The sequence below is a fragment of the Haliotis rufescens genome, unplaced genomic scaffold (genome assembly GCF_023055435.1).
Source record: "Haliotis rufescens isolate VD_foot unplaced genomic scaffold, xgHalRufe1.0.p SCAF_22, whole genome shotgun sequence".
In the NCBI taxonomy this organism is placed as follows: Eukaryota; Metazoa; Mollusca; class Gastropoda; order Lepetellida; family Haliotidae; genus Haliotis; species Haliotis rufescens.
Window position 1 is genome coordinate 10564581 of NW_025963913.1, and position 20302 is coordinate 10584882.

The window sequence follows — 20302 nt, forward strand, 5'->3', positions numbered from 1 at the left end:
TTAAGAGACCAAATCGGATCGGTTGCGCGACGTAGGCCTCCTTCGAGTTCACCGGGCTGGTATAAATATCTTACACTTACTCTATCCGGAAGTTTTTGTTCTTTGCCTCTCCTCAGTGCTGAAGATTCGGAAGTCACGGATTTCATTTTAATCGCATCGGATGGTTTCTTCCCGATTAATCTCCTTACTTCATTATTCAGCGCTGATACAACAGCTGATAATCGTGTCACCCATTCGGTTGATCTCAATCGTTCCGATTTCATTTCGATCCCATACTGATAGCCAAACAAACGTTCCGCTAATGTCCGGTTAATTCTTTCGACGATAGCTTGACTACGGTGGGCCTCTTTTTCACCACGCCTGATTTCGACATCGTGCTTTGTTAACAGTTTAGTTACCGATCCCATAAACTCACGACCAGGATCTACTTGAAAAAGTTTAGGCCATTTTAGTGGTCCGCGTTTATATATGCGACTTAGTGCATTAGCTACCTCTGTTGAATCTTTCGAGGTTAATGGCTCAGCCTCTTTGTAGCGACTAGCCACATCCACTACTGTTAAAGTGTATTTATACGTTTTGCGTCTTACCTTATAGTGTGGAAGAAACAAGAGGTCAGCCTGATGAACTTCATTCATTGTAAAAATATCAAACTTCTTCCTCGGTATATAACGCGGTGCTGGTAAGTATATTTGCCACATCGCTTGTTTCTTTAAGCAATCCTTGGCCACATCTTGAGATACCTTAGCCGCGCTGGCTAATTTTTTTATTGCTCCTATACCTTTCCAATATCCTCGTGTGCTATAGTAAATTTTATTCATTATTAATTAATATTGATGATTCTTTTAATTAGTCTCATGACGATTGTTAAATCGCATCATCATTTTTGCATAAAAAATTCCATCTGTAGTAGCAGTATAGGTATATAAATCTGGCTCCAGTTGAAGTGGTCCAGAATCGCCATTACCTATACTACTCAACAAAGATAGACACAAATGTAAAGTTGCTGGAGGGTAACTGTTAAATGCTAATTAACTGTTGGTTTCATTTGTTCATGTTTCCACCTTTGGTATCTTATTAATATGTTGTTTTTACATGTACAGATATATGCTTATACTCCGAAACATTGTTTCCTCATAAAGAAGATAATATCCATACATTCTTTCTTATGTGTATCACTTGTAAATTTCATTTAAAGACTTGCTGGCTAGCTACTCCATGGTGATAGGTCAGAGGTCAGATAATGACAGACCACTTTCCTGACAACAATCTTCAGCTTGACATCCTTGTTATTTGAATTCAGCTGATGTTCGCTAGATTTTACTTGACTGTTTTGGTCATAGACCTAGGATGCAGTGATAGGTCTTCCAGGTGAGGACAGTTTGATGGAAGATTCTGTTCTTGTTGTAAGTGTGTAACCTCTTGATGGACGCTGTTTGTGGTAGTCAGAGAAACATTTGCCACTCAGGATATCTCTGTAAACAGAATTATTGAAGACGTAACATTTGTTTAAAATTCACAGTCCACTGAACATACAATAATGCATCTGACACAGTGCATTTTTTATACATGTAGTTCCATATCCAACTGTTGATGACAACCTTTGTCTAATTCCAAAGGCTAGTTACCATGAAGCAATGACATGTATATGTCAAGAATCACAAACTTGTACAGTTACTGACAGCCAACCTGGACGAGCTGTGCAACTATGTCACTGCTAATTAATTACTGTCGTTTAAAAATCTGACTGTATCAGTGTCCTGTGACCTTGGGCATATAAACCTTGGTCCAGATAAGAAAGAGAGAAGTCTCTCCCTTAGGCTAGCTAGGTTTAGGCTAGATGCTCCTTCGCACCAACACCACAACCACTACCACCATGTCCTTTCCTGGAAAATAGGGCTTCTTGTATATACATTTGTATCTACTTGTATACAGCCTAAGTGTACACATCACAAGATATCAATTTGGATGTTGTAACTTCTGACCATGAATTGTACATGGATGCTTTGCATATTGAATATGTTTGTAGTTGGTGGAAATGTTGCAATATAGTTGCAAGCAGTTATGCGGGCTCCATTGCATATTCTACCATGACATTGATGAATGCTTGATTCTGATTGGTTAAAATGAGGTTTTCTTTTTGCTACGGAAACCCCTTTCGATACATATAGCCTTTTCACAAAAAATGTCTCACCTAATCCCAGCCTTCCAGCAACAAAATAAATCTTTAATAATTAATCCATTTCACAAACCCTCCTACTAAAACCAACAACAAATAACCACCGCAACCTCTTCCGCCTCCTAAACACAACTCACCAAGTAAAAACAACAAACCAACTCACCTCCCCAAAACACCACTCCCACTCCACCACCACTCACCACAACACACGCTCTCCAACTCTCCAACACAACACCCAAACAACATGACTGACACCCGCAACGCCACACTCGCAGACATGCCAGCTCCTTACTCACCCACGCCTGCGGAAGCGCACAACACTTCCGGGAGGTCACTCGAAAACATCGTCCCAACCGAGTATGGCGAAAACATGACACACACCACCCCCACCAAACCAGCTAACTCGCCACCTCAAAACACCAAAAAACGCAAACTCGACACATCCACTCCACCTCCATCGCCCACACCCTCCCCGGCCGCCTTCCTCACCACCTTCGCCCTCTACTTCTTCTCAGCAGGCTCAGGCACCACTCTCTCACTAGAACTTTCGGCAGATAAAATAGGACTTTGGTTTAAAAGAGAAAAAATAAATTACAACAATATTAAAAAAGCCAACAAAGGATACCAGATAATCTTCCCTAACCGAGAATCTTACAACGCAGCAAATAAAATAACTCAAATATTCCACGTCACAGTAATCAAACAAACACCTAATTGGCAACAATATACACGAGGCGTAATTAGGGTTAACCCAAGGGAAACAACTGAGGACTTACAATTATACTCTCTAGAAGCTAACATAAACCAAGACCAAAACCCTCAACCCCTAATCACCAGCAAGCGTAGAATAACCTCAACTAGAAACGGAAAAACGGTCCCAACCTCCATTGTCATAATCAACTTCAAAAAGACCGCTAAATTCCCTGAAGCCCCCAAACACATTTCCTTCGGAGCCCACACCAACTTAGAAGTCAAACCCTATATAAAGCAGGTTAAGCAATGTACAAAGTGCCTCAAATACAACCACACTGCCTCCCAATGCACATACCGTAAAACTAAATGTAAAAAATGCGCACAAACAGACTGCCCAGGCACATGCACACCCTGGTGCATCCACTGCAAATCCACCCAACACACTTCACTCTCAAACCAATGCCCATACAGACACACACTCACCCAGCAGGCCAACAAACACATAAACATAGACACGGCTAAAATCCAAACACGAAAATTTGCTACACCTGCATCTAAACCACTCCTCCCTACACCACACCCAAACACCATCCCACAAACAAACACCACACCCATAACCGACAGCTCTGTCTGGGGCCCCCTACTGAGAAACCGCACCCACCTCACACATACAAGCAGCCACTCAACCAACCACGAACCCTCCCACATCTCACATAGCCAAAACATCAACCCCCGCATGCAAAACAAACCTCAAAATGACCACCACAACACGACCCTCATCCAAGCACCCTACAGCCCATATGGTAACAACACTCCCCCACAAGCAAGCACAACAACAAAACACAAACACTAAGAAATCATGAGCTACACCCATCCCACAAACACCTTCACAATCCTCCACATCACATGCCTCCCCAATGGAAACTCAATCAGCTAAACCTAATCTAACCGATGACGAAGATTTCTCCACTACTAAACAAACCCAACTCCCCAACCAGCCAACACCCAAAACCTAAATAACCTCACCTTACTCCTAGCATACATGCATAGTCAAAACTCACCAAAACCTAGCATGAAATCCTTCTACAAAGTAGCTTTCAATCTAAAATTAACCGATCTTCCCTTCTTCCTCTTTAACCTCCATCTAAAAGAACTCACCGAATAAAATAAAAACTAAAAACTAAATCACCAATCACCCGAACCCAATATTCGAAGGACTAAATATTTTTCAGTGGAACGCCAACGGACTCACCTCCCACGGCCATGAACTAAAAACTAAATTTAAACTAAATAAAGGCCCTCACATTGCTTGTATACAGGAAACCAAATTCTCAAAAAAATCCAAATTCACACTACCTAACTACAACTCAGTTAGAACTGACAGAGCTAAACCGAAAACAAGAAGAGCCGCAGGAGGACTAATCAAATTTATCAGGGAAGATATAAATTACGAAGAAATAAAAATAGACACGCCAAACCTAGAAGCCAATGGCATTAAAATCACATTAAATAACCGTAACATAAACATCATAAATATTTACCACTGGGCGGAACAAAAAGTCCAACCTGAGGATCTAAACAAACTACTCCAAATAAGCGATAAATCTACTATATTCCTAGGAGACTTTAACGCTCACCATCCTACATGGAGCATAGATGATAAAATAGATAATCATGGCAAATTAATCTCCGAATGGATAGAAACAAACGACCTAGTACTCCTTAATAGCAAGCAACCCACGAGGTACGATAAGATAAACCAAAAAATGTCGGCTATCGACCTAACCATATGCACCGCAGATCTAGCCCAAAGTACTCAATGGGAAGTGCACGACGTCCCGCTAGGTAGTGACCACTTCCCCATAAACATAACCATAGGAAATACAAACGTACCAATCCAAACAGAAAACCAAGAACCAAAATTCCTTTACAATAAAGCTAACTGGGACCAATTCCAAGATATCTGCAACGAAGCTAACTTAAACGAAATAGAAAATAATGATCCAGAAACCTATTGTAAAAACCTAACAGACTATATAATAAACGCAGCCAAAACCTCCATCCCCTTCAAAACATCTAAGACAGGCAAACCGACGGTACCATGGTGGAATGAGGAAATAGAACAGACTAGACGAAAACGTAAATCAGCCTTCAATAAAGCAAAACGCGACTACAAATATTTAAACATAGCCCACGAACTAAACCACCAGGTTCAAAAACTAGTCCAAATAGCCAAAAGTAGAGACTGGAAAAAATTCTGCGAAGCTATAAATAAGAACCAAACAATAACAATCTAGAAATAAATCAACCCTACACAATGGAGGAGCTCCTCTACGTAATCCAAAACAGGAAAAAGGGCACAGCCCCAGGATTAGACCTAACTTCTTACCAAATAATTAAAAAACTCCCCCTAAAACTACTCCAGGCACTACTCAAACTATACAATCTCATCTACCTAAACGGACAGGTTCCTACTCCCTGGAAACAGGCCTTAGTCATACCAATCCCTAAACCTAATAAACCAGCTAATCAAGCTAACTCATATAGACCAATATCCCTAACTTCAAACTTATGTAAAGTAATGGAATCAATGGCTAAAAATAGATTACAACATTACTTAACCCAAAATAACATCATAAACCCAGATCAAAGCGGTTTCACTCCTGGCCGCTCAACCCTAGATAACCTCGCCCGACTAGAACAAGATATTAAGACAGGACAACTAAATAAACAATATACCACAGGCATCTTCTTAGACTTCTCTAAAGCTTTCGACATGGTATGGCACGATGGGCTAATACAAAAACTTAAAAAAATAGGACTCAAAGGTCAGATAATAAACTACATCCAGGACTTCCTAAACAATCGTAAAATAACCGTGGGTATAGACCAAACTCTATCGGACCAATGTCCCCTAGAAAATGGTACTCCACAGGGCAGTATCCTCAGCCCCACCCTCTTCAATATAATGATAAACGATCTATTCGAGGGCCTATCCCCTAAAGTAAACACATCAAAATTTGCGGATGATGGAGCCATCTGGATCCGCACTAAAAGCATGAACATGGTCCAAAATTTACTCCAAAAATCTCTTAATAAAATACAACAATGGGCTGACAAATGGGGCTTCTCCCTTAACTCAGAAAAAACAACAGGAATAGTATTCAAACATAAAAACATGAAACCCGCCTCCCCACTCCTCCAGCTAAACAATCAAACAATCAAATTTCAAAAACAAACCAAATTCTTAGGACTTATTTTCGATGAACATCTCACCTGGGATGCTCAAATCCAAAACCTAACAAATAAATGCAGTAAAGACCTAAACACCCTAAGATGCCTAACTGGCTCTAACTGGGGAGCATCCAAAGATACCCTCCTCTCTCTCTACATATCACTAATTAGATCAAAACTAGACTACGGCTGCGCCATATACAACACCCTAAACAACTCTCTATCTAAAAAACTTGACTCAATACAATATCAGGCTCTCAAACTAATTACACGCACCCAACATGGCACCTCCTACACCTCACTTCAGGCTTTAACAGGAGAAATGCCACTAAGTCTACGCAGGGAACAGCTAAGCTTAAATTTCTGGGCCGCGTCCCAATCAAACCCTCTCATCCAAAACTTAATAAACCAAAACATCAGCCCCAAAAACCAAGCTCTAGCTCGTAAACACCCCTTACTTACCCCAATATCCCAAAGAATAACAAACTACCTAAATGAACACCAAATTAAAAATCTTAAACAAAACTGCAAACAATCAAATAACTTCACCCCTAAACTTAAAATACCCAAAATAGACACAACACTAACTAGCCAAATAAATAAACAAACCGACCCAAACATAGCTAAAACTACCACACTAGCATACATACACGAAAATTGGCCAAATTGGTGTCACATTTACACTGACGGATCCTCAGATCCGACCTCCAAACACACAGGTTTCGGAGTCCATACCACACAACCAACTAAAACCACACAATCCTTCCGACTCCCAAACAACCAATCAATATTCACGGCAGAACTAATGGGCATGGCCTCAGCCCTCCATAATCAAGAATCAAAAAAACAAAAAAAAATCCTAATACTTACCGACTCTCAAAGTGGACTGCAAGCCCTCCAAAACAAAAATACCAAAAACCGACCTAAATTAATAAATCAAATACTTAAAAGCTCCAACGACCTAACTAAGGCAGGCAAACAAATAACCTTCTTGTGGATACTCGCCCACGTAGGAATATACGGTAATGAAAACGCCGATAAAGCAGCTAAACTATCCCTCAAAATCCCAGAAATAAGCTTAAACTTACCCATCTCAAAATCAGAAATTAAAAGTGTAAACAAGCAAAAAATCACCAAAAAATGGCATAACCTATATCTAAACTCAAATAGCCAAATCAAAAAAGTGCTCAGCAAACCACTAACCAAACCAAAAATTCTCCATCCATCCAAAAAAATCGACAGAGTAATCACTAAACTCCAAACAGGACACACCAACCTAAATAACCACCTAAAAAAAATTAAAAAACACACTACAGGTAACTGCCCACACTGCAAACAACCAGAAACCCCAGAACACGCACTCATCCACTGCACACACTACCTAACACATCGAACCGCATTACAAACCACCCTCAATCTAAACAAGGCTCTAACTCTAGAAGCAACACTAAACCCACAAAATAAACTAGAAAACTTCAAGGCCTTAGGCGTATTCTTAATAAAAACGGAACTAATAAAACGCATCTAAAAACACAATAACCTACCAAATCAAAATCACATAAACAAACAAACATCCACCATACCCAGCTCCCTTAGTTCTCCTCCCCAATCCCATCAGCATCTATTCCAAATCTCAAAATTCCCAAATTCTATATAAGCAACCCCTAAAACCCCCCTCTTGGGTTGCACAGACCACTTTCGCCCCTTTCGGAAACACATTAAATGGCCTGGCCGGGCCCGTGTGCGAAATACGCATCAGTCAGAAAGCGCACGTTAAATCTCCAAAGTAAGTAAGTAAGTAAAATGTGCGTATGAATACATAGATAGCCTACATATCGATTCATAGAAAATGGCTGTCGATCGATCACCCCAATATGAACTGTAAAACATATCTATATTTCCTCTAATACACGCTGGGTCTCTAATACCAGCCTGGTCTCTAATACACGCCAAGTCAAGGGCTCTCGCAAAATAAATAGACGGTGTAGTGTCAAATAGAGGAAATACGGTAGTTTGATATCGAATGTTTGGGGCATTCTAGGCCACAACCCTGACTACTTCGATGATGACATTTATAGATTTAACAAAATAGACTTCCAGTTTGGCAATGGCGGCGTGAGGACGCAATCAGCGGGGTATCCAGTCAAAATCCGACATTATCCAAAACATCATGGCCTCTAAGGGCAAATCAAAGAAGGGATCACCAAAAACTAAGAGTGAAGAATCTGTTGGGGGCACTATTGGCCAGTATTTACAGTCAGCAATTCCGGAGGGCCAAGAGACTGTTTCGATGCCAGCTTCCGCTCCATCATCGCACTCACCACGTGTAGATACGAATGGAAGGATTTCATTCGAAGTGAACTGTGACTCATTACAGATAAAATATGCTGTAGAATTGATACTGTCACGGCGGAATTATCTGAATTACCGAATAGAGTTGATGGTGTGGAATCGGCGACAGAATTTCAGTCAAAACGCATCGATGACTTCCCACAACAAATCGACTCGACGGAAGTTAGTATGAAACACCAAATGAACATGCGGAAAAAGAAACTTTTAGAAGCAGAAATTTACACGAGAAAATCTAATCTTCTAGTCTACGGAGTTCCAAATACAATCACGACACTAGATTCGCATTGTCGGGGGATATTCAAAGACAAACTAGACTTGGATGAACAGACTGTAGAAAACATGATGAGATTCCACGAAAGTGACAAACCAAATCCAATCATTATTAAGTTTGTTCTTATGCAGGATAGGGAAGCTATTATCAAGGCTACTTTCGCCAGAGGAAAACTCCTATCAGAGGCTGGCCTTTCGATCAGAACAGATCTACTGTTAGACTTGAAGAAATTGCGAGGAAGATTACTACAAAAATCAGCGATCATTCTTTAAAACTACAATCTATAGACTCATGTTCGCGAGAAGTGGACGGATGTTATTCTTTACTACAGAAAAGATATCAGGTCAGATTGGAAAATTCTATAGGGGAAGATGAGGATCCTGAACATGCCTGCCTAATGAATATTAATCTATGGGACTTTTTGGATTAAAAGAATATTCAGTGATTGCGAAAATGGTGAAATGTGTTATTTTATTTGACCTACATTCCACTCGTTCAAAAGATTCTTCTACATCTACTTTCACATAGTATGGATGGTTCGTATGGATTATGTCTTGTGTTTTATTCAAGGACAATTTGGGGAATTCATATATTATTGGGTAATTGTGCCAATAATGACTTTATTGTAACTATTTCTTATGATCTACCCATGTTTATCAACAGACCGCGAGGAACTTTAGCGATATCATATCACGTGACACATCACGTGGCGCATCATGTGCTTCAAAATGGCGGACATATGTTTATTTCCTCGTGTTTACATGTTAGGACTCGGATTTCATGACCTGATGACTAATTGCATCTCTGTAAGATGTTAAAATTCTGCCAAAGGATATGTTGATATATTGAATACATTTCACCACCGAGACTAAATGTCAAAGAATCTACTGATCAGCTGCTGATTCTTTTTTATTTCATTGATTGGAAACTGTCGACACCAGGCGAGTTTGTCGAATATGGTTTTTTTTGTTTCCTGTGATGAAGATTTTATCACCCTCTTCATGCACACTAAGCACATGTTTATAGACTGAAACAGAGCCCCCAGAATGTGAGGGGAATTTGCCTACCTGAAGTATGCAACTGTGTGCAAGGCTAATTGCAAAGACCATTTTTTGTAAAACTTTTTTTTGGTTATTTTTATGTTGTTTGTGTGTGTCAGAAATTTTAGTGAAATACTCTCACTGGTCCTGATGATATGGAAATTACTGTTTCCCTTCAATAATGGCTAGTATTGGTTTTAGTTGCTGTTCTGTTAATTGTAGAGGACTACAGGATACTAAGAAAAGAAAAGATGTCTCTAATTTTTTACGATCAAAATTATATTCACTGTATCTTTTTCAAGATACACATTTTTCCAAAGAGCAAGAACCTATTATAAGAGCACAATGGGGTTATGACTGTATTTTTAACTCTAAAAATAGTCAATCTAGAGGAGTGGCAATTTTATTCAATAGAAATGTGGATTATAAAATACATAATTCTCATACTGATGACAATGGGAATTTGCTTATTTTAGATATTACAATTTGTGAAAGACGTTTAACATTAATGAATATGTATGGCCCAAATACAAATTCTCCTGATTTCTTTGAGCATGTTAAAGTCATGGCTAAGAATATTGGTAATGAGGATTATATTTTCTCAGCTGACTGGAACCTAAACTTAAATAGCACTATTGATGTAGATAATTATGTTAACATCAATAATCCTAAAGCTAGAGAAAAGGTTTTAGAACTTATTGGAGACTTAAATTTAGTAGATGTCTGGCGAGATTTCAACCCTGACAGTAAGAAATTTACTTGGCTACTAAAGCAAGCAAGATTGGATTATTTTTTTATCTCTGAAACTTTATACCCTTTTAATACAAATGCTATGATTAAACCAGGATATAGAACTGATCACTCTATTATTGATATTGATATTTCATTCAAAGATACAAAAAAACGTTCTACTTATTGGAAATTTAATACATCGTTACTGACGGACAAAAACTATGTAAAGGAAAGTCAAAGAAACTATTTTGAAAATAAAAACTCAATATGCTTTGGACTATCAAGGTGATATTGTTCATATAGAAAACCACTTACTTCAATTTAACATTAATGATCAATTATTTTTTGAAACATTATGGAATTGAGAGGTAAAACATTTTCAAATTTCAACTTTCAAGAAAAAGGAAAGAATTGAACAAGAAAAGAATTTATTAGATGAAATTGAATCTATTAAGAACTCTCCCACTATTACCTATGAATTGTTAGAGGAAAAAAGAAATGAGTTAGAAGATATAAGGAAACATAAAATGGCAGGTATAGCTATTAGATCTAGAACTAAATGGATAATGGAAGGTGAAAAAATTAGTACGATTGTTTAACTAGTTAACTTTTCACACTATACATCCTTTGATCTTAGAAGCGCATGCATGCAATAAAAGAGAACCACAAGCGAAGTTTATATTCTTAATTAGTGGGCAATCCAATTTAAGGCTAAACTGTCAGACACATGTAGTTGCTGTCACAACATGGCGGTCATTCATTTCGTAATCGCGCTTTCGTAACATCGCCTGTTTTTTCCCCGTAGTTATAACAAGCGATTTCATTGGATTAAAATTTGTTTCTAATGACGCTTTCTTGCCGAAATCTGCTACAAGTTTCGTGATTGGTCAATTTTGAGCACGTGACCTCAGGCAGCCAATCAAGCTGTGATACCAAGCTCGTGTTTGATAAATTTCAGAAGTTAGCGAAAGATTTTTAAAAAATTTTTTTAGGCATGTGGCTAAGGCAACAAAAAATCAATTACCTGTAACGTGTTTTATGGTGTTTGTTTGTCCGACATGAAGACTTAAATAACAAACAACACGTTAGCTGATCGCGTGTAGCTTTTACTTCTCCTAGCAACTAGTAGGAACAGAGTTACCTCCCCTGTTCCCGAACATAACAATAATGCACGCTTATATATACGCCACATCCTTCCTCTCAAAGATATGTCACTCACACCAGATTATCAAATTAGAGTCCTTGATAGACTTAACTTAACACAATTTTGAATTGACACTTTAGCACGCCTAGTCCTTGTACTTTGCAGGCATTTTCACCAGTCTACCACTTGAAGTTCTCACTTCCTTTGGAACTGTCACTGGTTCACTTGGTTCGGTCTCTGGTAGTTTAGATTTAGGTGAAATTGTCTTTGGTACTGTATGTGTGTTTTCACTGATATTTCTGTTACCATGGTTACTTGAAGATTGTCTTGATTGAGTGATTGGTGGATTATCTGGAACAGATGGATTATTGACAACTACTGTATCATATCTAAGAGGTGGCGGTTCATTTGAAAGTCTGAGATGCTTTCTATTTCTTCTCAGAATTCTTCCATCCTGCATTTTCACTTCATATGATCTCTCTCCCACTTGTTTCTCTGCAGATGCTTTTTTCCACTGTTTATTGTTGTAGGGCTGAACTCTCACTGTTTCACCTGTCTTTAACATGCGCAGTGGATGTGTAGATCTATTGTAGTATTTTGCTTGCTTTACTTTTCTTTTCAGCAATTTTCCTTTTTCATTTTCACCTTTTCTTGATTTCAGCAATTTAGGTGATGTTGGAAGAAGTGTCTTAGTTCTCCTACCATACAGCCTTTGAACTGGTGATGTACCAATACCTTCGGTAGGCACATTTCTCCAATCTAGCAGAGATAGAAATGGGTCAGTTTCAGCAAGCTTGGATTTTGTCATGAGTCTCTTTACTGTTTTTACAGCATTTTCAACTTTACCATTTGACTGAGGATGCCTTGGTGATGATGTGACATGCTCAAATTTGTAGTTTTCAGCAAACACAGCAAATGATTCGGAATTGAAAGGTGGTCCGTTGTCCGACATGAGCTGGTCTGGTATTCCATGACGAGCTAGTTGATACTTCTTTGGAATCTTTACCTTGAAGACGATCAACTTCAAAATAGTCAGACAAGTAGTCGACTGTAAGTAGGTAATCATGATTTTCAAATTCGAACAGGTCACATGCTATCTTCTCCCATGGGCGACATGGAATTGCATGACTCATGAGCGGTTCTCTCCCTTGCTCTTGTTGTACACTGTTGCATATCTCACATTTACTGATATAATCAGTCAAGTCTTTTACCATGTTTGGCCAGTAGACTAGTTCACGAGCCCTCCTGATACATCCTTGGATACCAATGTGACTTGCGTGTATCCTTTCCATTATTTCAGGTCGCAAGTTATTTGGAATCAGTATACGTTCACCCTTGAAGATGACGTCGTCTTGCTCTGATAATTCCTCCCGGAATGTGAAATAATCTCTTACTGCAACAGGTAAGTTCAGTTTGTTTTCAGGCCATCCCTGCAGAATTATCTTCTTCAGATTTTGCATGTTAACATCTGACCGAGTTGCGGACTGTATCTGTGACAAGGTTTTGTCTGAGACATTAACATAATCCTTCATTTGAATTGTTTCAGTTTCCAGCTCAGTAGAGGATCTGTGATCAACATTGAAGATGTCACTTGAGTCACTGGATTCTTTGGATTTGGATTGAGGTAAGTATGCACGACTCAAGGTGTCTGCTACATACATTTGAGATCCTTTCTTGTAGTTCACTTTCAGGTCAAACTTCTGGATCCGTAGAAACATTCTCTGTAAGCGTTTAGGTGCGCTTAGCAGACTTTTGAGCATGATGGACTCAAGAGGTTTGTGATCTGTTTCTACATAGATCTTCCTACCATAGGTATACATCTCAAATCTCTCCAACCCAAACACAATCCCAAGCATCTCCTTTTCGATTTGTGCATAGTTCTTTTCTGATGGTGTTAATGCACGAGACGCATAGGCTATTGGGTGTCCTTCTTGCATTAGGCAGGCTCCCAATCCATTTTGAGATGCATCACATTGCAGGTAAGTCTCTTTTGAGTCATCAAAATATTTCAACACTGGCGGTTCAGAGAGAACATTCTTGATCTCTTCAAAACTTCTGCCATGAACATTTGGATCCCATTTGAAGTTTGTCTTATCCATAATAAGTGATCTCAGTGGTGCAGTGATCGCTGAAATATTTGGTGCGAACTTTTGGACGAAGTTTACCATTCCTAGCAGTCTTTGTACCCCTTGTTTGTCAACAGGAGCTGGCATATGCGTGATCGCTTTCACTTTGTTCGGATCAATCTTCAGACCAGATTTAGTCAACACATGTCCAAGGTAGGGAACTTCTGGTAACTTCAACTTGAACTTTTCTTTATTCAACTTGATATTTTTTTGTTTGCAGCGTTCCAGAAAAGCTCTGAGATTTCGATCATGGTCAGCTTCTGCCTCCTCATCACTGTTGCCACATCCATATATGAGGACATCGTCATGAATTGCTTTCACACCTGGGAGTCCTATAAGAGCTTCATCCATCCTCCTTTGGAACTCTTCAGGGGCAGGAGAGATACCAAAAGGCATACGAAGCCATCTAAATCTTCCCCAAGGCGTTTCGAATGTTGTGAGTAAGCTACTCTCTTTGTCCAATACGATGTGCCAAAATCCATTTTTAGCATCTGCTAGTGTGAAGTATTTCGCATTTGCTAATTCAGGTACCGGGTAAGATATCATCTATGGTCGGCATTAAATAGTGACTTCTTTTCAGGGCTTCATTTAGTGGTTTAGGATCAATACAGAGACGGATCTTCCCACTTGGCTTGACCACAACTACCATCGCCGATATCCAGTCTGTGGGGTCTGTAACTGGAGTTATTATGTTCATCTTAACTAGTCTCTCTAGTTCATCTTTTAGTTTTGGTTTCATTGCTACAGGTACTTTTCTACATGGAATTTGAACTGGTGTAGCAGATTCATCAATCTCCAGATGCAACTCTCCCTCAAGCTTACCATCGCCTTCAAACAGTTCTGGATACTTTGATGTAACATCCTTCAAAGTCACAGGTGAGTCTTCTTTATTTACAACATTAACTTGATCTTCTGCTGCAACTGACATGATATTGTCTCTATTGACAGTGATCAATCCCATATGTTGGATGACTCTTGATCCAAGAAGAGGCTTGTAATTACCTTTTGTTATGAGGAATTCAATACTGTACTTCTTGTTGTTCCTTGGATTGACGACCATGACTCTTCTCTTGCCCAATGGCAATGTTTCTGCTCCATTATACATGATCAAAGTTGTTGATGCCTCCTGTAGATTGTCTAACGTCGGATCATCATAGATTTCAGAGTAGAGAGTTTCTGGTAATAGATTGACAGTTGCGCCGCAATCAAGTTGAAATTTCACCTCTGTTTTCTTCAAAGTCATTTTAGCAAACAGTTTGTTTTGATACATCTCTTCTTTAACACTGTCTTCAACTGAAGTGTGCATTGCCATGATGTATTCAGCATCTTCATCATGTTCATCTGTATCATATTCATCTACCACTTGTACTTGTCCTTTCTTTTTCTTTCCTTTAGGACATTTGTCTGCAAAGTGATTTTTTTTTCTTGCATTTGGAACAGGTGTGTCCATATGCTGGGCACCTTTCTCAACCGAATATATGTTTTCGACCACAGTATCTACATTCCCACAAGTCTTTTTCTTTCACTTTGTCAGATTCTCTTCTTTCTGGTTTAGCTGTTTTCTTCTGAACCAGTCCTTTTTTCTTTGACTTGACTGATTTTACTTCTTCTGAAGCTGCACCAATGTTCTTTAATTGCAGAGCTGCTGTTTCATAAGCTCGACAAATGTCAACTGCACTTTTCAGTGTAAGTTTTGAGTCTTGAAGAAGTCTCTTTCTTGTATTGTTGTCCCTTATTCCCATGACGATTCTATCTCGGATCAGTGAGTCTTCTAGCGTTCCATAGTTGCATGTTTTTGCTAAGGTCCTTAATACAGTCACATATGCATCAATACCTTCACTGCTATCTTGATCCCTTGTATTAAAGTTGTATCGCTCATAGGTTTCATTTGTTTCTCCAATACAGAAAGTCTTTAGTTTCTCAAGCACAACTTCTTCTTTCTGTCTATCATCTTCATTATCAAAACTCATGCCATCAATAACATCTAACACATCAGTTCCAATGCATGTCATTAATGTTGCACATTTACAATGACTAGATTCATTTGAAAGTCTAGATGCAATCACATAATTGTCCCAACCTCTTTTAAATTTTCTAAAGTTAGTTGCCAAGTTTCCCTTTAATTCCAATTTCTGTGGGAAAGGAATATTTACAGGAACATGTATGATTGTTGGCGCTTGAACTTGCACATCTTGCCCTCCTTCAGCCATATTGATTTGCAATAAACTTCTTAATATTGTCAGATTTGGCAAAAATCGTTTATCTTCATTACACACTTGGCACTATTTTTTTTTTTTCAACATGGCGTCCCAAATTCGCTAGTGAGACAACATTCTTGGGCATATTTCTGTTTCTGCTTATATTGACGTTAATAGTCTTCTATATTCATGAAATGTTCATAAAAGTTATTTTGTCACTTGATCAAATAGTATCTGCTCTACAGTCTATCACAAAATAGCTTAGATGCACTAAATGCGACGATCAAAACAAACCACGTGGTCCGAGTTGACGAACCGATCGGCATTCAAATACAACGAAGATACACGTTGACATTCAAATAATTGGCTTGCGATGAGTTCTTTAGTCACTTCTGACACCATGTAACATGTTTTATGGTGTTTGTTTGTCCGACATGAAGACTTAAATAACAAACAACACGTTAGCTGATCGTGTGTAGCTTTTACTTCTCCTAGCAACTAGTAGGAACAGAGTTACCTCCCCTGTTCCCGAACATAACAATAATGCACGCTTATATATACGCCACATTACCTAAACATCAAACGTAGCTTCAAAGGATATCAGATAATCTTCCCAAATCAGGAATCCTACATAGCAGCAACTAAAATTAAACAAATATTCCAATTCACCATAAATAGCTCTAAACCTAACTGGCAAATATACACTAGGGGAGTTATTCGAGTGCACCCAAGGGAAACCGACGAGGACCTCGACATATACGCCAAAGAAGCTAACACTATCCAAACCCAACCACAAATAACTAGCCTCCGCAGGATTAAATCAAACAGAAACGGGAAAACCACCCCCACACCTATTGTAATAATAAACTTCAAAAAAACAGCTAAACACCCTGAAGCCCCCAAACATATCACTTTTGGCGCTAACCATAACTTAGAGGTCAAACCATACATCAAGCAAGTAAAGCAATGTTCAAATTGCCTACAATATAATCACACCGCCAACCAATGTACTTTGAAAAAAAATAAATGCAAAACCTGTGCCCAAACGGACTGCCCAGGGATATGCACACCCAGGTGCATCCACTGCGAATCCATAAAACACTCATCACTCTCGAACCAATGCCCCCACAGACTATCACTCACCCAACAGGCCAACAAACATATAGACATAAACACGGCCAAAATCCAAACCAAAAAACCCACACCGCAAGCATACAAACCACTACTACCAACACCACCCCCAAACAACAACACTCACGCACGCAAAACAGTATACCCAGTCTCCGTATGGGACCAAAATCAGCGAGACGCATAGATCGCAAATGAAACAAACACCCCACACATCCCACAAACTCACACTCTCACCCTCCCCGCCTCTCACCCTACAATTACCACATCTACACCCGCAAGCAAAACCCAACGCACAACGACCACCACACAACCAGCACCAACACAAGCCATCACAGCCACAAGAGCAACAACACTCCAAAACCTACAGGCACCCCCCGAACACCCAGTCAACAGGGAAACTACAGAAACCACTCAGACTCTCGCACCCAAACCCAGCATGCAACCCACCACCGAACAGAGTGACCAAACTAAAGATAACTTAACCGAAGAGGACGAGTACACATCCTCAGAGGAAATAAACGATCTTACCTTGTCAGCCCCAAAAACCAAAAGCTATAGAAAAAAACTCACCCAAAACGTAGCAAGCAAAAAACTAAACAACTTAGTCCTCCTACTAGCTTACATGTTAAAGCAGTCTAATCCAGAAGCCAGCTCCAAAGCCTTCTTTGGTGTAGCACATAAACTACAACTCGTCACCACCTCTTTCGACCGTTTCAGCAGCAACCTTAATAACCTACTAAAGTAAATACCTAAACCAAGCCTAAACCAAACATAAATCCACCCAGTTTCCCAATGGAAGGCCTAAACATTTTTCAATGGAATGCCAATGGCCTCGCTGGCCATGGTTCTGAACTTAAAGCTAAATTCAAAATAGATAAAGGTCCCCATGTAGCTTGTATTCAAGAAACCAAATTCTCACATAAAACTAAATTCAACCTACCAAATTATAACGCAGTGAGAACCGACAGGTCCAAAACCATCCCAGGCAGAACAGGAGGAGGTCTAATCATCTATGTTAGAGAGGATATAAACTACGAGGAAGTTAAAGTAAACACTCCTAATCTAGAAGCTAATGGAATCCAAGTCACCATCAATAACCAAAAAATAAAAATCATTAACATCTATCACTCAACACTAAAACCAATTAAAGATACAGACCTAGATATCCTTTACCAATTAGGAAATAAATCAACCATCTTCCTAGGAGACTTCAATGCCCATCATCCTACCTGGGGCATTGCAGATAAACTAGACAACCATGGACAACTAATATCAGAGTGGATCGAAAAAAATGACCTAATACTATTAAACAATAACCAACCAACTAGATACGACAAAATCCACCACACCATGTCGGCTATCGACTTAACAATATGTACGCCAGACTTAGCACAAAGTCTGATGTGGGACGTCCACCCAGTACCTCTAGGCAGCGACCACTTTCCCATAAATATAACCCTAGGAAATATAAAAATACCAAATCAAACCCCTAAACAGGAACCTAAATTTCAGTACAAAAACGCCAACTGGGACCAATTCCAAGAATTATGCAACAAAGCTAATCTAAACGATTTAGAAACAACAGACCCCGAAACATTCTGTCAAAACCTAACTAACTTCATAATCAACGCAGCCAAATCCGCAATCCCCTTCAAATCATCCAACCCAGGAAAACCCACTGTCCCTTGGTGGAATGAGGAAATAGAGCTAACTAGACTAAAACGCAAATCAGCTTTCAACAGAGCTAAACGAGACCCCTCTCATCTCAAAACAGCTCATGAACTAAACCACCAAGTCCAAAACCTAGTTAAAACTGCTAAAACCAAAAACTGGAAAAAATTCTGTGAGGAGCTAAACCACCACACCGACGCTAGGAAGGTGTGGCGCAAAATTCACGCCATCCGAGGCATCAAACGGCACAAAAAAAGCCCCAATATAAACAACTCAACTAACCCCACCCAAAAGGCCAACAACCTAGCCAAACACTTCTCTAAAGTTAGTAGCAACAGTAACTTCAGTAAGAAATTCCAAGATAAACTAAATAAAGAAATAAAATTCTCCAAAGAAATCAGACAAGACAACCTAGAAATAAATCAACCTTACACCATAGAAGAACTAAATCACGTACTAAACAATAGAAAAAAAGGAACAGCCCCTGGCCTAGACCTCACCTCTTACCAAATAATCAAACACTTACCTACCAAACTACTCCAAACTTTACTTAAACTATACAACCTAGTTTACCTAAACGGACAGGTCCCACCCTCATGGAAGGAAGCTCTAGTAATCCCAATACCTAAACCAAATAAACCAGCAGATCAGGCAAACTCCTATAGGCCCATATCCCTAACCTCAAATCTCTGCAAAATAATGAACTTATGACTAAAAATAGGCTACAGCACTACCTAGACCAAAACAACATCATAAACCCCGACCAAAGCGGCTTCACTCCTGGCCGATCAACTCTCTAGATCTATAACCTTGCCCGACTAGAACAGGATATAAAAACAGGACAGCTAAACAAGCAATACACCATAGGCATATTCCTCGACTTCTCTAAAGCTTTCGATATGGTATGGCACCACGGGCTAATACAAAAACTAAAAAAAATAGGACTAAAAGGCCAAATAATAAACTTCATCCAAGATTTCCTAAACAATCGCAAAATTACCGTGGGTATAGACCATACGCTATCGGACCAGTGTCCCCTAGAAAATGGCACTCCCCAGGGCAGCATTCTCAGCCCAGCCCTCTTCAATATAATGATAAATGATCTATTCGAGGGCTTATCCCCTAAACTAAACACTTCAAAATTCGCGGATGATGGAGCCCTATGGATCCGCACTAAAAGCATTAAAATGGCAGAAAACTTAATCCAAAAATCTCTAAATAAAATACAACAATGGGCAGACAAATGGGGCTTCTCCCTTAACTCAGATAAAACAACAGGAGTAGTATTCAAACATAAAAACATGAAACCTGCCTACCCAATCCTCCAGCTAAACAACCAAACAATCAAATTCCAAAAACAAACCAAATTCTTAGGACTTATTTTCGATCAACACCTCACCTGGGAGGCTCACGTCCAAAACCTAAAAACTAGATGCAGCAAAGACCTTAACACATTAAGATGTCTCACCGGCTCCAACTGGGGAGCCTCCAAAGATACCCTCCTCTCACTATATACAACACTAATTAGATCAAA

At 39.3% G+C, this 20302-nt stretch overlaps 1 protein-coding gene across 2 annotated transcripts in view; it reads right to left on the reverse strand.

The window, feature by feature from the left end:
• Window positions 1-733: 733 nt before the first annotated feature.
• The window catches only part of LOC124146392 (leucine-rich repeat-containing protein 74B-like), a 442719-nt gene continuing 423150 nt past the window's right edge, over window positions 734-20302 (reverse strand). For both annotated transcript variants that reach the window (XM_046516658.2, XM_048401501.1), the window contains one exon: window positions 734-1472. In XM_046516658.2, coding sequence (XP_046372614.2) covers window positions 1343-1472 — 130 coding nt within the window. In that variant the 3' untranslated portion in view covers window positions 734-1342. The remainder of the gene's footprint in view (window positions 1473-20302) is intronic.